Source organism: Hippocampus comes, unplaced genomic scaffold (genome assembly GCF_001891065.2).
Source record: "Hippocampus comes isolate QL1 unplaced genomic scaffold, H_comes_QL1_v1.1 scaffold40, whole genome shotgun sequence".
Lineage (NCBI taxonomy): Eukaryota > Metazoa > Chordata > Actinopteri > Syngnathiformes > Syngnathidae > Hippocampus > Hippocampus comes.
The window spans coordinates 171,757-189,192 of record NW_017842058.1 but is presented as its reverse complement, the minus strand read 5'-3'; the positions used below and the strand labels follow the sequence as shown (position 1 = coordinate 189,192).

General features: G+C 39.2%; 2 protein-coding genes across 3 annotated transcripts in view; both read left to right on the top strand.

Annotated features, from left to right (window-relative positions):
* nprl2 (NPR2 like, GATOR1 complex subunit) overlaps positions 1-7,569 on the top strand; it is a 7,788-nt gene extending 219 nt beyond the window's left edge. The window contains exons 1-12 of one of the 2 annotated variants that reach the window (XM_019861107.1): positions 1-273; positions 387-478; positions 556-724; positions 2,239-2,347; positions 2,803-2,939; positions 3,768-3,865; positions 4,756-4,792; positions 5,017-5,110; positions 6,338-6,455; positions 6,547-6,689; positions 6,766-6,877; positions 7,407-7,569. The exon at positions 1-273 is cut by the window's left edge and continues 219 nt beyond it. In XM_019861107.1, coding sequence (XP_019716666.1) covers positions 196-273; positions 387-478; positions 556-724; positions 2,239-2,347; positions 2,803-2,939; positions 3,768-3,865; positions 4,756-4,792; positions 5,017-5,110; positions 6,338-6,455; positions 6,547-6,689; positions 6,766-6,833 — 1,143 coding nt within the window. In that variant the 5' untranslated portion in view covers positions 1-195 and the 3' untranslated portion in view covers positions 6,834-6,877; positions 7,407-7,569. Of the gene's footprint in view, positions 274-386; positions 479-555; positions 725-2,238; positions 2,348-2,802; positions 2,940-3,767; positions 3,866-4,755; positions 4,793-5,016; positions 5,111-6,337; positions 6,456-6,546; positions 6,690-6,765; positions 6,931-7,406 lie in introns of those variants that run through there. The other variant, XM_019861105.1, reaches the window with a different exon arrangement.
* Positions 7,570-8,425: 856 nt separating this feature from the next.
* zmynd10 (zinc finger, MYND-type containing 10) lies at positions 8,426-16,562 on the top strand. The gene is made up of 12 exons (XM_019861028.1): positions 8,426-8,618; positions 9,601-9,709; positions 10,773-10,889; positions 11,917-11,970; positions 12,550-12,702; positions 12,789-12,877; positions 13,639-13,733; positions 13,822-13,994; positions 15,421-15,546; positions 15,853-15,974; positions 16,057-16,182; positions 16,267-16,562. The coding sequence occupies exons 1-12, from the start codon at positions 8,530-8,532 to the stop codon at positions 16,370-16,372; spliced, it is 1,359 nt and encodes a 452-aa protein (XP_019716587.1). The 5' UTR covers positions 8,426-8,529; the 3' UTR covers positions 16,373-16,562.
* Positions 16,563-17,436: the final 874 nt, after the last annotated feature.

Genomic DNA, 17,436 nt, shown 5'->3' with positions numbered 1-17,436 from the left:
CAACGGCGCATTTGTTATGATGCATTTTATGTCGTTCGTGTGCTGATATGGGTTTTCATTGTGTTATTGTAATTTTCGTGTCAAAACAACAAGCTTAGCCTACCAGCTAAGTAAGTCTGGAGCATATTTTTTTAAAAATGTTTTTGTTTTGGTTTTTTTTCGTATAAGTAAGAAACACCAAGTTCCAAGTGCGTTATGGACATGGACTCTCGAATAGAGTGCATATTCTTTAGCGAATTTCACCCGACTTTGGGTCCCAAAATAACATATCAGGTGAGTGGAACATTTTTTGGTGAATGAAATACAATACTACTGTAAGTGTACAGTAAAAATGTACAGTAATATGCTATAAAGATGTCTGATTATAACCCTTGTTTTATGTTCAGGTCCCGGAAGAGTACATTTCACGGGAACTCTTTGACACGGTTCAGGTTTATATTATTACCAAACAGGAGTTGCAGAACAAATTAATAACAGTGTATGGAGCTAATTGTTTTATCACATAGCATTACTGTCACAGTGTTATGCATTGTCATCCTGTTTGCCTCCCTGTAGCACTGCGATGGGCAAAAAGTTAATCGGGTGTCCAGTGTGCATCGAGCATAAGAAGTACAGCCGTAACGCCCTCCTGTTTAATTTGGGGTTTGTTTGTGATGCACAAACCAACACGTGTGCCCTCGAACCGATTGTCAAGAAGCTGTCTGGATACCTCACCACACTGGAGGTAAAATATTTTATATCTTTATATTACAGTACAGTGTAATTAATACCTTTTGCAATTTGGAGTTTTCTGGGAAAAAATGTGAACCATTAACATGTGTACCTTTATGTGAGAATCTTGTGAGGATTTACTTTGTTAAATTGTCTTTCATTTTTCTTTTACTTTTGACAAAATGCTTGTACCTGTGATAGAAAAAGAGGGATGATGACCATAGAACTAGAAATGGAATTTACAGCAATTCAGGAAAGGATCTAGCTGCTCACTGCAACATGCCCAATATTGATCCATCCATGATCTGAACCGCTGAGCCGTCTTCGGGCGGCCAGATCTGGCCCGCCACATCATTTTATGTGGCCCGCAAAGTCAAATTAAGCATGTCAAGTTCCATGATACTTGCTGAAGTCTGAACTAAAATTTCAAATTGTCATGTGTAATCCGCAATAGCAGTCATTCTTAACTTTTGATTTTAAAACTAGTTCTCCATCAATTTGTTGTGCGCTGTGTATGTAATATGTGGAGGTGATTAAACATTTCTATGGTTTCCCAAAATTCATAGCGGCTCTCCAAGGCAAACCGTAACTACAATGTGGCCCGCGACAAAAATGAGTTTGACACCCCTGATTTAGAGCGTTCCATTAAGCTACCATGCTTGTTTTTGGAATGTGGAAGGAAACCGGAGTACCTGGAGAAAAACCAACGGGGCGAACATGCAAACTCCACACAGGAAGGCCGGGGCCCGGAATTTAACCCTGGACCTCTGTACTATGAGGAGTAAATGCTAACCAGTCGTCCACCATGCCGCCCTTATTGGGTTAAAATAAGTAACATTTCCCTCATTGCATTTCAGCGAGTATCGGTTATTAGCAGACATTCGCTATTCGTGGGTTGGCTGGAATTAGCGGGGGTCCATTGTGCAGTGTTTTTAAAAAGTCACAGTTTCTAAACTGCTAAAATTTAGTTCTAAGAGGGGTTTTTTTTTTTTGTTTGTTTTTTTTTTTTTTTTTTTTTGACTCAACCGTGCTGGAAAAATGTCATGACCCCTCCCTCTCCCATTGCTCGTGCTAGCAGTCAGCGAACCTGACAACGTTCCCCTTTGTTGACAAAGTCATCTCTTTTGGGATTTTTTTTTTTAAATGTACCGTGGCTTTGTAGAAGAAGGATAAGCAAAACTTGCGGAGCAATAACTACCAGGTAATCGTTTTCTGAGAAGAAAGTAATTTTGTTATGCTGTTGATAGCGTCACAATCTGATACTGGTTCCTGCCTACCACACCATTTCACAATAACTGTGAAATGGAGTCCATAGCGTTTTTTTTTTTTTTGTTTTGTTTTCCTCCCTTTTTCGGGGGGGAAGCACCCCTAAAACAATGAAAGCATTTGTGCACAATTTCAATTTGGCAACATTTTAGGTCGCTCACCGAGACTTTCACATTCCAAAGACACATACTTTTTGTATACTAACATTTACAAAATATTGTCTTTCCCCTTCCTCAAGTGTATGTGTTTGCTGTGCTGCAGCTGGAGAGTGGATTCATATCCACTGACGAGAGCAAACAGAAACTTCTGCCAATCATGTCAACCCTGTTGGAAGAGCTCAACGCTACTGGAGCCTGCACCTTACCCATTGGTACGGTTCAGTATCGTACCTCGTTCACGGAAGTGACATTGTTGATTGTTTCTGCGAATGAAAATGTGCTTTGACCTCCCCCCCCCCCCCAAAAGCAATGTCAGTTTTATGATACTGTATGTATTGTAAGAGCAAGATAGCACACAATCTTTGACCATCATAATATAATTTCCACGAATTCTAATTCCAGGCATGATGATGAGTTGTTGATCATCCCATCCCAATCCAAGTTTTCAGTGTAAATCTGATCATGTCAAATGATAAATCTGGATCGGAAAAATTGAAATTGTCTCAGTTATTTGTACAAGTAGCTTCTGGAAGTCTGAATGGTTGCAGCCTAGTTACTGAACATACTAACCTTTCTGGATTTTGCTCCTGAAAAACATTTGGGGAAATTTATGATCATCAGCCTGCTTTTTTTTCTCCTTATCTCTCTTTTCTTTTTTTTTTTAAAGACGAATCCAACACCATCCACTTAAAGCTGATCCCATTGCGGAAGGATCCCCCAGTCGTCCAGGAGTACGACGTCCCGGTTTTCATTCAGAGCAAAGACCACTTTATTAAGTCTCAGTGGGATCTCACCACGCAGCAGGTGCGCCAGTGTTGCGTCTAATGTCGTGCTATGTCAGATAAATACTAAGAAATGTTGGGACAATGCCTCTGATCAGATAAGGGGATCGTCCAACAGTTCACAGGCAGCTCAATGTTTGTGTATCCACATGTCAGCTGGAAAACAACAGTTGTCTAACGAGAGGAAGCTGCGCCACTAATGTGGTCTGACAAAGAAAGACAATCCATATGGGTCAAAATGTCAACTGCTCCATCGCAGGAATGTGTTTGAACCTCACTAGGGTTCTTTACACACATGTAGAAACACAGCTGATTTGAAAATGTACACACTTGGATCTCACCTACATTGCAATCCCATGTGAAATATCATTTGATAGCAAGACGATGCTTGACAGAAAGAGAAAGAGTGAAAATATTGCATACATAAAACCTTCAGTGGCTGAGTTATATCCCACCAGGTATCCGTGGGGCTTTCCACGACACAACAACGAGGCAACCTTGCCAGCGCAAAGGCCTTGTCCACACACTGACTGTCACGTCAGACATGATTTATTTTACCTCGCTCTTTTGCCTTTTCTCTATGATATACGTGCACTCACGGCCAACAATGAGGCGCTCTAAAGCTGCCATGTTAGCCTGAATAGCAAAGACCCGGCCCACACTCTGGCTGTCAAGTCGGATTAAAAAAAAAAATAATAAAAAAATTGACAAAAATTCCCATGTCCCCACTAATCCTGCCTTTGTCTGCTTGATGTGCACGCACTCATCGCCGACAATGTGGTGCTCTAAAGATGGCATGGCAGCCTGACAGTTCCGGATGATGCATTCGTCTTCTTTATTCTGCCGACAGATTCTGCCCTACATTGATGGCTTTCGACATGTGCAAAAAATCTCTGCCGAAGCAGACGTGGAGTTGAATATAGTTCGTATTGCTGTGCAGAATTTGCTGTAAGTACACCTCGCTAAATGGAGTGATGGATGAATGAAGAGCTCTGTGATGGAATTGACATTGTAATAAATCATGTTATATTTTTCAATGGGGATGCACCAATACCACTTTTTTTTTCACACTGAGTCCAAGTGCAAGTCCAAGTTCAAGTCGAAACGTGTTGATTGAAGTCAAATATTGTTAAAAAAACAACAACACAGTTTCATTTTAAATGGCATAAGTTCCACACATAACTATGTCATGATAATGTTTTATTATATTTAAAAATGTGAGGAATTGCCACATGATTGATTTACTCCACCAGCCCATAAGGTATACTGCACGTGCTGCTTCTGTTTTCAGACACAATCATCAGATTTGTGCGTCTTGGCCTTCAGGGGGCAATGTGGTGCAAAAATGCAGATCGTACGTGCTGGAAATGACATGAAAAGAGGCAAAGTAGACTTGCAACTCATCTGAAGCCGTATAACTAGTTTCCCACAGAGTAGAAAAAAATGTGTACCTGTGACTATTGCTACATTATCTTTCTGTAAATGTTGCTGCACCGTTTGTTTTCAGTTATTAATTATTTAAAGATTTATACCATGACATTGATGGTAATTCTGTTAGCCTGTCTATGGCACTTCACGTCATGCGTTAAGGTCAAGCTGGCAAACTTTTGTAAGATGAAGCTATTTATTTATTTTTGCTAAACATGTTGCAGTTTCTTTTTTTCGGGAGTTGGGCTTATTTTAAAGGTAAACTTCGACTAGGAGTATCAATAAACAGCTTGAAACAAGCATAGTAACTTGATTCCTTTGTGCGTACCAAGGTGTAATCACTGTTCTATTTATTTGTTTCACTGACGGCCACAAGTTGACATGTATATATTTTCCCGTTTTTTTCCCAGGTATTATGATGTCGTGACCCTAGTGTCCATATTCCAGGTACTTTGGAAATTGAAATCGTCACTGAGCATGATACTATGACTGCATATACTGTAGTACTGTGTTTTTGTTGTTTTGGGGTGAGGAAAGTTTTCATGAAATGATGACAAAGAATTGCATATTCATTTGTGTTGGAAATTCATTTTATGTAGAAATTAAAACATGTTGATTTTACGTAATTTTTTTTTTTTTTTTTTTTTTTGCTATTATTTGCCCACTCTCAGTACTCCAATGTTTACTGTACCACCCCCAAAGTGCAGAGCCTGATCGATGATAAACTCATCCAGGAGGAATGTCTAAACTACGTCACTAAGCAAGGTAAACAAGACAAAAAAGCTACAAAGATTGCAAGAGTGTGTAGTACCTTTAACCCTTGTTATTCAGAGGGATGAGGGACCAATCCATACGAACACCAAGAGCAGAAATCTAATCTTACATCATTACCCTTAAAAATAAATGGTTTATCTGGCATAAAAAAATGCACCTGAAGTGTGATGATGCTGGGGTATGTGTTGCTGCTTTGCAACCGAGGTATTTTGTACCAATTACTACTTTCCCATGAGCCATTTCATGACATTTTTGACTCAGTGATACATAGATATGCTTGTTTTTTTTAAATTTATTTTAAAATACTGTACAAATATCACAAAGGACTCTTTATCTTTGGATGGGTACTTACTGCACCAGACATTGGCCAGCTAGCGATTACGAGCTCATCTGCTCTTCATTCCATCGCTGCCAGGTGGGATCTAAACCTTTCTCGGCATCATCTTGAGAAGTTTATCACATAGTTTTCTTTGGCATCAACCACACAAGTAGCTTCGCCTTCTTAAGATGGCGTCCGAGAAGGTGCAGGGTGTTTGAGTGGCATCTTAGGCTCACCACACACCTGAGTGTCATGGCCGAAAGCGGTGAACAGAAAGATCATTGATTCATTTGCTGTAAAAAAAAGAAAATACTGTCTATACTGTGTTGTTATGACTTGGCGTGGTGACGAATAGCTCTATGTTGCTTCTCCTCCACAATGTAATTTTTGTTATGATGCCTTGTACGCATTTTAGTTGCACTCTCAGCACTTCACTTTTTAGCCGCAAGTACATGTGAAATCATATGGTTAAGTATTATTGATGTGTGTAATATACCGTACATAATTGGTAAAGTTTTGTGACGGCTGACTGAGTCTCTATTATAAACGGAAACATCTTTTTATTGGGAAAGCTCGTGACATCTGCAGCTTTGCGACACCATTCACCCGTGATTCAAATTTTGAATCGCAAGCGAAACTAGTCGCAGACAGTAGGCCTTGAACACTCGTGTCCAAACCCTGCATACTGCACGCTAGTTGAGTCAGCTTCATTACAGAAGGAGTGCAGAAATACAGTACATCAAATAAGGTGATTTTGAGAAAATACTTTTTTTTTTTTTTTTGTGAATAGTTAATTTCACGAATAGTTATTCGCAGGTTGACCGGAATTCACTCCGCAATTCTTACAAAGGAGTGCCGTATTTATGTTCATTTATACTGGATATTGTCATTACCGTTAGGTCAGAAGCGTCCGAGTGTGAGAGATGTGTTCCAGCTATACTGTGGTCTGAGTCCAGGAACCACCGTCCGCGACCTCTGTTCCCGCTACTCACAGCAGCTGCAGAGAGTTGACGAGAGGTCAGTGGCTCACGGGGGAAAAGAAAACATGATGTCGCATGACAGACGAGGTCAGATGAGATTTAATTCTGTCATGTGTTCACCCTTTCAGGAGGCTGATTCAGTTTGGCCTTATGAAGTCTCTCATCCGACGGCTGCAGAAATACCCTGTCAAGGTGACACGTGACGAGCGGAGCCGGCCACCTCGCTTCTACACGGGCTGTCACAGCTATGATGAGATCTGCTGCAAGACTGGCAAGTATTAACATTGTGACTCGCTGAGGGGGGAAAAACCAGACGGTGTGCTCATGATGCTCTTTTCACTTGGCAGGTGTCAGCTACAAGGAGCTGGATGAGCGTTTGGAAAATGATCCCAACATTGTTGTGTGCTGGAAGTGATGCTGCATGTGCCATCATGAATAAGAGAACTGTTTGATTAACAGATGAAGAGTAGCCCAACCAAAGATGTTTTCCGGCAAAGGAGTGTTGGTCGTCAAAGAATAATGGTCCAACATATTTTTTTAATTGCCACTTTTCATCAACACCTGCTTAAGATGAATGATAATTGTACAAAAGAAATTATGATCAATAAAATATTTTAAAACTGTTGTTTTCATTCTTTGTGTAGGAGGCATGCAGCGGTAGCGGTTAGCACATCTGCCTGACATATGAAAGGAAGGTGCGAGGTTCTGATTCACCCTCATATATTTTTGTGTCCGTATTTTTGATAAAAAAATTGTTTTTGGTATTGTTTTTCGTTATATATATATATATATATGCACACATGTATCCAATTTTTAAAATCTAAAACACAATGTATTGTTTTTGTTGTTTTAGATGAAGCTCATAATGTGGTTTAAAAAAAATTGTTTTGATTTGTTTTTGAGATATGAAGGAACCTCAAACTAAATTTTAAAAACATTTGTCGTGTCCAACAACAATCTTTGAATAAGAGAACTGTTTGATTAACAGATGAAGAGTAGCCCAACCAAAGATGTTTTCCGGCAAAGGAGTGTTGGTCGTCAAAGAATAATGGTCCAACATATTTTTTTAATTGCCACTTTTCATCAACACCTGCTTAAGATGAATGATAATTGTACAAAAGAAATTATGATCAATAAAATATTTTAAAACTGTTGTTTTCATTCTTTGTGTAGGAGGCATGCAGCGGTAGCGGTTAGCACATCTGCCTGACATATGAAAGGAAGGTGCGAGGTTCTGATTCACCCTCATATATTTTTGTGTCCGTATTTTTGATAAAAAAATTGTTTTTGGTATTGTTTTTCGTTATATATATATATATATATATGCACACATGTATCCAATTTTTAAAATCTAAAACACAATGTATTGTTTTTGTTGTTTTAGATGAAGCTCATAATGTGGTTTAAAAAAAATTGTTTTGATTTGTTTTTGAGATATGAAGGAACCTCAAACTAAATTTTAAAAACATTTGTCGTGTCCAACAACAATCTTGCAGAAATTGTTTTAAAGAAAAAATACTTGATGTTTTAAAAGATGTAAAATACACAAAATTTTTGTTTTATGATATATATTTAAGAACTGTTCGAATATTTTTTTCGGGAAAATGTGCTTAAAAAAATTAATAATGTCGTTTTCTGGAGAAAAAAGATTCAAAATTCAGTGGAAAAAACAAAAAACATTGACTGGTTTCATTTTTTGGGGTAAAAACATTTGTAGACATGATTTTTGATGAATGTGAACAACGTGGCGTGCTTACATGCATTAATCAGTACAAGCGCAAAATAAGGTAACAAAATCAACACTCAGTATGATGACACTCTTTTATCAATGCAAGCTGCAATGTTAATTAATGCCTTGGTGAAAAGCACATTCATTCATTTCGCGAGGTCAGTAGTTTAGTTTTGATTCGGCTCTTGAATTGGTCCCGATCGGATTGTGGGTCTGGAATTCCGCATCTTTATGATGTGGCGCCTCTCATTGACGTCACAGAGGTACTGAGCTGTTGGTGTACGCTGCTGCCATGACGACCAAAAAACGACACTTAAACTAACGACTGACAGCAGTCGCTCGTAAACTCACTTTCCACTCGACACGTTTTCAACAACACCAAATGGAGGGCTCGGTGCTGTTGCCAGTGGAAGCGGAGGCGTTCATAGAAAGTTTGGAAATATTTTCTCTCAAAGACGTGGGCTCGACGAGGTAAATTCGAGTCGAAATGACAAGCTAGTGCTAGCTATAAAAGTGGCTAGACTACAGAGGTTCTCAATTTGGGTACTCAATTTTTCACATGATGCCCTCATCATCCTAACGCCAATTGAACATAACTATCACGTGCATATAAGGCTACAGCATATTAGTCATTTGGAGGTCCAAGGAAAACCCAGGATGGCCTGTAACGTACTACATATTAATGTTTGTCATCAAATACAAAATGTTAATGTGAGAAAATGTTCGTTTCCTGAGCAAGATAAAATCCTTAAAATTCTGCACGAGGATTGTTATCCAATCATAAGTGAATCCTGATCTTGTTACTATAATTGGCATGAACATGAATCCCCGTTTAATATTTTGAACACTTTTATACTTTCGTCTCCGTAACAAAAAGCACAAATTGTGTCTTCACTTCATCTCTACTGCATCCTCAGCGGTCATTCTTCTTTTCTGCTCTCCACAGGGATATATCTACTTAATTTTCCCCACAGTGAAATTTCAATCAACTTAAATCATGTGCAGTAAAATGTAATAGACTGGCAATTAATGAGCATTTGAATAATTTTTAACTGCATGAATGAAGACTAAAAAAATCGCTTTAAAAGAAAAACAACTTTCTTGCTCGTTTTTTGGAGACATTTGGTGGCCTCTCAGCCCCATGCAATTGTATGTGCTTGTCTCATGGTATGTCAACCCCTACAGTACATGCAGTTCTTACACTAACAACATGGCTGCAAACAGAGCAAAGCTAGTTCACAAAAGCACAGTTAGAGTTTCCAACATAGCAATTTGATCACTACATTAAATGGTTAGCACCCCCCAAGTTGCATCTTGCTGTCTCTAGGGTGCCCTGGGATATCACTTTGAGAACCACTGGGTTAGGAACAAAGTGCACTTAAAAGTGGTTCCAAAACAATAAGTGAGTGATTAATTAAAAAAAAAAAGTTTTTAATACATTCTCCCTTCCTAGGTGGTTCAGACAACATGAGCACATTGAGAAGCTCAACATGCAGGCAATACTGAGTGCTTCTGCCACACTGGACGAGTACATCAAGGAGATGCTAGTGTCTCATGGAAAGGTGATGCACAAACGATCACTATTCGTTTCGTCTTTCTTCGTAAATGCTAAGAGAAGATGTTGTTGCGAATGTCCGAGGGGCCATGTTTGTGAGCACCACGACAAATACATGTACTGTAGGTAGGGAGTGGGAACAATGGGGGAAAGGACGCACAAAAAAAAAAAAAAGTCTCAAGGATCCATGTCATGAAGCTGGCCGGTTTGGTTTGAAGCAGTGTGGAATTAAACATCTGTATATAGAAAGGGGGAGGAAGGATTTCCTCAGTCTGACAGTGTAGACTAGAGGCTTCACTGACAGCAGCATGCTACCGAAGCTGCTGTTGTGCCTGGAGATGGTGCAATGCACTGGATGATGTGGATTGTCCATCATGGATACATAGTTGTTGAGCGTCGTCCTTTGTGCCACAGGCTGTCCAATTTTATGCCCATGAACACCATGCCCATCAAGTTTATCCAGTCGAGAAGCATATCTCTGTTTAATGTTAGGTTCATTGAAGACTTCACATTATCCCTCGGTGTGAGTGGGCGTGTGAAAAGATGTGGACCCCGCCTCCCTTACCAAATGTGAATTGTGAAGGGCTGCAGCTCAACCGTATAGCCTTCAGTCCCTTGGGCTATATCAATCAATTTACAGTATTTAATTGTATTTTACTAATGTGGATCCTGTTTAAGTGATGTAAAATTGTACATAAAATTGTGCTTTTTTTAAAATAAATTTAATGGCGCCTTGATAGGGGTGACGACGTGATTTTATTTATTTATTTATTTTTTTAGATGCGAGCCATCAATCGACCATTTATTTTTTCCTGTTTTGCTTTGACTTGTGAACAAGCGTTTGGTATCACATATACTGGTATTTCCAAAAAGATGATTTATAATAGAGATAAAGGGTGTGGTCAATGAACAGTTTAAATGGTGTTTCAAGGCCACCACAGTACCTGAGAAGAGAGGTTGATTCTTTTTTTCCTATCCAGGAATGCCTTTTGTCCTTTGCAGATCTCAGTTCTGGTACATGAAATGATTGGGGGGGTTTTCGATCCCGGAATGTCTTTTGTCCTTTGCAGATCTCAGTTCTGGTGCATGAGATGATCCTGACTGAAGTGTGGAAGCAAAAAATATTCCCCATTTTATGCCAACTGCAGGACTTCACGCCAAAGAACACTTTTCCTCTTTACATGGTGGTGAGTGCATAGTCATGCAATTCATCATGAATCTGACTCATAAGTGATTCCATCTGTGCTGTACAGCACATTTGACAATAAAGTTGTATTCAATTCAATTCAATTCAAAATTCCAATAATAACTTTCTAAGTATGAGCTATGCTCAATGTAAGGTGTCAGTAATATTTTGAAGCTAAATGGAGTGCAATACTTGACAGCAACCCGCAGATAGCACTGATGATTCCGGCTACGAGACTGACTTGTGATACTTACTGTAGTAAGCTTGAGGTCATTTGTTTTGCTTCTTTTTTTTTTTTTTTTTAATCTTGTGGTGCCCGAGCAGCACGGTGGGGAAGTGGTTAGGGCATCTGCCACAGAGTTGAGAGGTTCTGAGTTCCTAGCTTAGCTCTTGTTTGCATGTTCTCGCCATGCTTGAAGACTTGCAATTCTCTCGCCAAAAGTCATCTGATAGGCTCCTGCTCAAATGCAAAGTAGAAAACGTCTGGATGGCCGAGGACCCCATTTATGGAGATGAATAATTCACCCCAACATAAAATAGCAATTCCCAGATACCAAACTATACAGTAGGCTCCTTCAAGGCTGTGATGAGCATCAGGATGTCATCACAGCAATTGGGGTGTACACTTCTGAGTGCTTTGAGTATGGATGGACGTTTGACAACATTTACTTGATCGACTATGAGAGAAAAAAATTAATGATCAAATTGTTTCTCAATTTATGATCAATCAAACGATTGTTCGTTTTATTGGTATGGGAGTGTCTGAATGCATCATTTTGGCTTTCTTTAGACTGCAAATGAGTTAAGTTGTACCCTCTAGTTTACCTCAGTTGCTTCAAGACACAAATTCTACATCATGACTGAATGTGTAACAGTCTGTTCATTAATTATGCCATGACATCACTTTTTTTTTTTACCATGATGTCGCAACAGCTGCAGCTGCGGCCCTCTTGAGTCTTAATCCGTTGAGAAATGGTGATATCTTTAGGGATGGAAAAAATCTTTTTTATCTTCTGTCTTCCTCCCAGATCCACCATGAAGCCACCATCATCAACTTGCTGGAGACCATCATGTTTCACAAGGTCAGTGCCTTAGCGCTTGTCCCCCAGCAGCATCGTAGATATACACTTCAAATACCATTTATATATATTCGAAATGAGACCAAGACAAATTATTTCAAAACGTATTTGTCACCTACAAAGCGTGTATGACTCAATTGACAAATAAAAAAAACTTCAAAAGGTGCCCTAAAAATAAACAGCTCAGATAATGTGGTTGCACAAGTTTCCATACCGTCTTATCAATAGGATGTGGCTTTGTTTAGAATTAACCACTCTCATTCAAACTCATGTTCCGGCCAATAAAACCCATTGAGATAAAGATCTCACAAGGCTAACCGAGCCAAGAGGTCACCAGCACATGTCAGGAAAAAAAAAAAAACAATGAAAAGTGAAAATACTAAGATGAAGTCCAATTTTTTTTACAGTTCCTCAGATTTACCCCATATAAAATTATGATGTTCTCGTCGCCTTAACATTTATATTGGGCCTTTTTTTTTTAACCTCGCATTTACAAACCTTGCATTTGAACAGGGTTATGTAGAGCTTTTATAACAGTTGTATTCATGTAGCTATTGATAAACAACTTGACATTTTGTGTAGGACTCATGCGAGGCTAGCGACGACTCTATTCTTGACTTGGTGGATTACTGCCACCGGAAGCTCACCCTTGTGGCCGCCAACACCGGTAACCACGACGACGTGACTCGCAACACGCACAAGGTGGCCGGCGAGGCGCTTCTGTCCTCTAAAGAGGTAAAGGAGTGTTGGTTGGGGTCACATCTAGTGATGAAAATCAAGGTGATGATGTGTCTTGTCGTGTCTCTTTGTTTCTTTATTAGGAGTTGCAGATTCAAGCTGCTGAGCTGGAATTCGACATTTCCTTGAAGGCTTTGTCAGTGCTGCGGTACATCACTGACCATACTGACAGGTACTGTACAGTACCGTTGCTGTCCATCAAAGAGCTTATTGGTCAACATTTTGTTACACCAATGCACATTTTTAAATAAAGATCAGATCAGATGGCGCAAACTTTTTTTTCTTTGAGGAGCAAATTTGTTCATCAATAACTTCATATGAGGAGGAAGTTACTAATTTTTAAGCATAATCTACTGAAAATTGAATAATTCAGTAATTGGATCAATAATATTTTTTTATTCTGTTATAGTTTATTTTATATTAAGTCTATTGTAAAGCGCTTTGTGACAGCTGTTGTGAAAGTGCTTTATGAATAAAGATGTATTGTACTTTTTACATTTCTTTTCATAACAAACTACCAATTTATTTGCTATACTGGGACAATTTAGAGCTGTGGTGCTGGATAAGGCACCAGACTTGGGCACAACCTGATTTAGAGTCCTCAATGTACCCAATGTGCATGTATTTGGGATGTGAGAAGAAACCACTGCAAGCATGGGGAGAGGACACAAATTCCACACAGGAAGGCCAGAGTTGACATTCCAACCCGAAAATTCTCAACAATGAAGCAGAAGTGCTAACCACTAGCGCACTCTGCTGCCCTATAGATAAATCCATACCAATCAAAAAAAAAAAAAACTGTTGCGAAGAGGGTGCACACAAACATCAAACCACACAGATAAAAATATAACCTTGATAATATTAAGAAAACATTACTAGCCCATAAACCTTTCAATCTTTTGTAATAAGGCCTGTGTCATTTTCCGTTTACAGTATCAGTGCCATTAACCGAATGCTCTGCACGCATAACGTGCCTTGTTTACTGGTGCGCCTGATCGAGTGCTGCCCGTGGAGCCGCTGCACAGCAGGTAAGCGTCATCACGCCGCTTGTGTGCTTTGCTTTCCTCTTTCAGTCTATCCATCCATACTCTCGCTCACTATCGACACCCCATGCAGGCGACACGGAGAAGTACATCAATGGCAAATGGCAGAGGATACCAGAGGAAGACCGCCTGAAGATGACCAAATTGGATGGGCAGGTCTGGATTTCGCTGTACAATCTGCTCCTTAAAGAAGACTGCCAACGAAAATATGACTTCAACAGTTTCAACAAGAGTCAGCTTCTAAAGGTGACGTATTCTATATGAATTATGCCTTCATGAGCTTCTATAATGGCCACCCATGCATGTGTCACTCAAGTCCTCCTGCTTTTGGAGGAGAAAGTTATACAGTGGTACCTCCCCTTACTGGTAACCTGACATGCAGGTTTTTCCAGATGTGAGCCATTGATCAGAAGATTTTATTTTTCCTCTTGAAGATATGGATAGTTGAGCACAAATGGTGAAGCAAAACCCATTGACCGACAATATAATCTATATACTCTGCAAAAAAAACTACTTACTACTACAGTTTATTCAACAGTCGTCACTGTCTTCATCAGTTATTTGCGTATGTTTACATTCCACTGCCCCTCTGTAGCTGAGGCGAGCACACCCGGAGCTGCTCGATAAATTAAAGCATGAAATCATGATGCATAACCTATTTAATTCTATTTCATTCTGATATTACTGTATGATTTGATAACGTACAATACTGTAGAGGGCCATTTTTTTCATTAAAGCATGTTACAAAATTAATCGGATTTTATGGGAGAGCTGGAATTGTCTTGATCTGTTTTTTTGTGTCTGAGTTCCAGCTTGAGCGTTGGGCATTTCATGCCAACAGTGCACCTGGCTTGCGTCATGATTATGTCACGACTTTCATGATTTTACTCCATAGTTTTTTTTGCCATATTTTTGTATTGGTTCAAATAAATCGTGTTTTGGTTCTTACTTTATTCATGGTTTGTACCATACATGTTTTGAGTCCTCTTGTCCTTTTGAGACAAGCTATTTCTGTTTATATTCTCCTTGCCTTTTGCTAGCGCTTTTTTTTTTCTCATTTTATCCTGGTTTATTGTAATTTATTTGTACTTTGTCGGCTTAGCACCTTTTTCTGTCATTAGAATATTTTTGTCAAAACCTTTATCTGAGTATACGTTTGGAGATTTTGATACTGTCCGCAACCTTCCAAACATCCTGCCAGGAATGCATTTATGGCATATTTCAGTTAACCAATTTCTATTTAAGGGTGAAAACCTTTTGCCCTTATGATGTGAATTTGGGATTTTTGTTCGCTGTAGGCAATGATTATTACAATCATTTTTAAAAAGTCGTGAAATAATTCTCTCTGTATATGGGATCTATACAAAATATGTTTCACTTATTGAATCACACTACTGAGATATTTTACACAATATTCATATTTATTAAGCTGCACCTGTTTATGTAGTGACTATGGCAGCATTTTTCTTACTTGTTTGCTTTCTCGAAACTGTTTTGACCAAGGAGCTTCCTCCTATTATACGTACCTTCATCCACTTCCTGTTAATGACACAAACAGATGAGCGTTTTTTTCTAGCACCATCGACTTCCTAATTCTATCTAGTGTTAGATGTAGTGTTCGTGGTGATGATAGCGGCTTTACACTAGCGTGCGTCCTCTTTATGTTTCACAGCTGCGCAGTTTCCTGACTGAGGTGTTAATTGACCAGCTGCCCAACTTGGCCGAGCTCCAGCGCGTCCTGGCTCATCTGGCAGTTACAGACCCCGAACCTCCAAAGAAGGAGCTCGTTTTAGAGCAGGTACGTTTGGAGTGGTACAATTTGGAGTACAGTACTGTATACCAAGATTCTGTCTCTCCAAAGTGGTTTTCCCGCCATCTACTGGCATCTTAATGCAAAGGATTTGATGTGAGCTGAGGAAATTTCATTTAGGTAAAGTAGTCCTTTGCTGTTATCTAAAGGCATCTTATGGGCAATTAAAAACTTTTTTTGAGGGTATCAATTAATGATTTTCACAAAGAAAAAATGCAATATATTAACAATGATTAACTCCACTTCGTTCTCAATGAAACTTTGTATTCACCTTCTGCTTCTCTTCACGTGTAGATCCCTGAAATGTGGAACCACATCATGAGTGAGAATTCCAGTAAGTGGAAGGCCATCGCCAAGTATCAAGTCAAACAAACATTCAATGCCTCTGAAAAGGACCTGAGGTTGCAGGCACAGAGGTAAAAAAAAAGACTTAAAGGAAATGAAGGAACGTAAGGGCTTTCCTTTGCATGGGCATGAATAATGGTTGTCTTGGACCAGGTTGGCTCAGACGTACAATTTGGACGTGATGGAGAGTTTACTTCCAGAGAAGCCAAAGTGTGGCTGTTGTGGGAAGGACGCCGCGAAGAGATGCTCTCGATGCCAAGGGGAGTGGTACTGTCACAGGTAAGGCCATCGACATAAATTGATAGTTGTCTTTTGATGTCACCACTGTCAAATGATTGTTCATCTCTTGGATGCTATTTTTAGAGAATGTCAGGTGAAACACTGGCCAAAACATAAGAAGGCCTGCCAGCTCATGATGGAGGCCAACAAGAGGACTCAGGCTGAACTGAGCAGTCACAACAAAGAATGATGAACTGACAAGAGTGTTTAGAAATGGACCAGACAGAACCCAGACCTAAATCCTATTGAAAATCTGTGAGGTGACTTGCTAAAGAAATATAGTTCTGATTGGGACTTTTTCAATTTTCATGTTTTGTCAACAACTTCCTGATTGGTTTAATAAACTGCTTCATTTGTTCCATAGGAAATGTTAAAATTCATGACTGGATTTTTTTTGTTTTCTTTTAACATGCACATCCATTGCCGTGTCACATTACTACATTTGCCCAATGTAATGTGCTCAAATGTAAGAGCTGGATCACAAATTCTGTCTTTCCAGGGGTAATGTGAGAGTGTGTCTGTGGAGGTCTGTTCCAAATTTTTAAAAGCAGTAATGTACAGTTTGTGAATTGAATTATTTTTGCCTTATAGTAGATGTCACCATAATGGATGTGAAATCCAACAATCAAGTTTACGTGTTAGGCTTTAATTTGAGGGTTCATGCACAAAATAAAAATCCATCTATTTGTCTGTCACACTGGCATACTATCAAAGATTTTGTGGAACCCCTGAAATTAAACAATGCCTTTCACTTACTCAAGACAAAACTGAAGGCATACACAATTCCGTCCCCTAGGTTGGACTATTCTGTTTTTATTCATTAAAAGGTGTTGACAGGATTTATTTATTTTTAGTCCCTTTTTTGTGTGTTGCGAAATTAGCAATCACTATACCGGTAATTCGGATACCTTTAGCAAAAACTTTTCAAAAAAGCAACTACTGATTAAATTCCTTTTAAGAATACATGCATGGAATCAATTTTACATTGCTCTCCGTATGACTAGATTGAAGCCATGCACTGAACATTGCCCAGGATAAGGCACCCATTTTTATGATCCAAAAGCGACATAATTGGTATATGGGTGCTGTGATGTCATTTTCAGTCGACAGTGACAAAATAGCTAGCTCCTGAGATGGATTAAAACGGGTGGATTTTACCACTTAATTTATACTCCACAAATGCAATATTAACCAGAAGGCCATGTTTAGACTCGTGTTTGGGACATAGAACATTATTGTCGAAGAACATTTTTG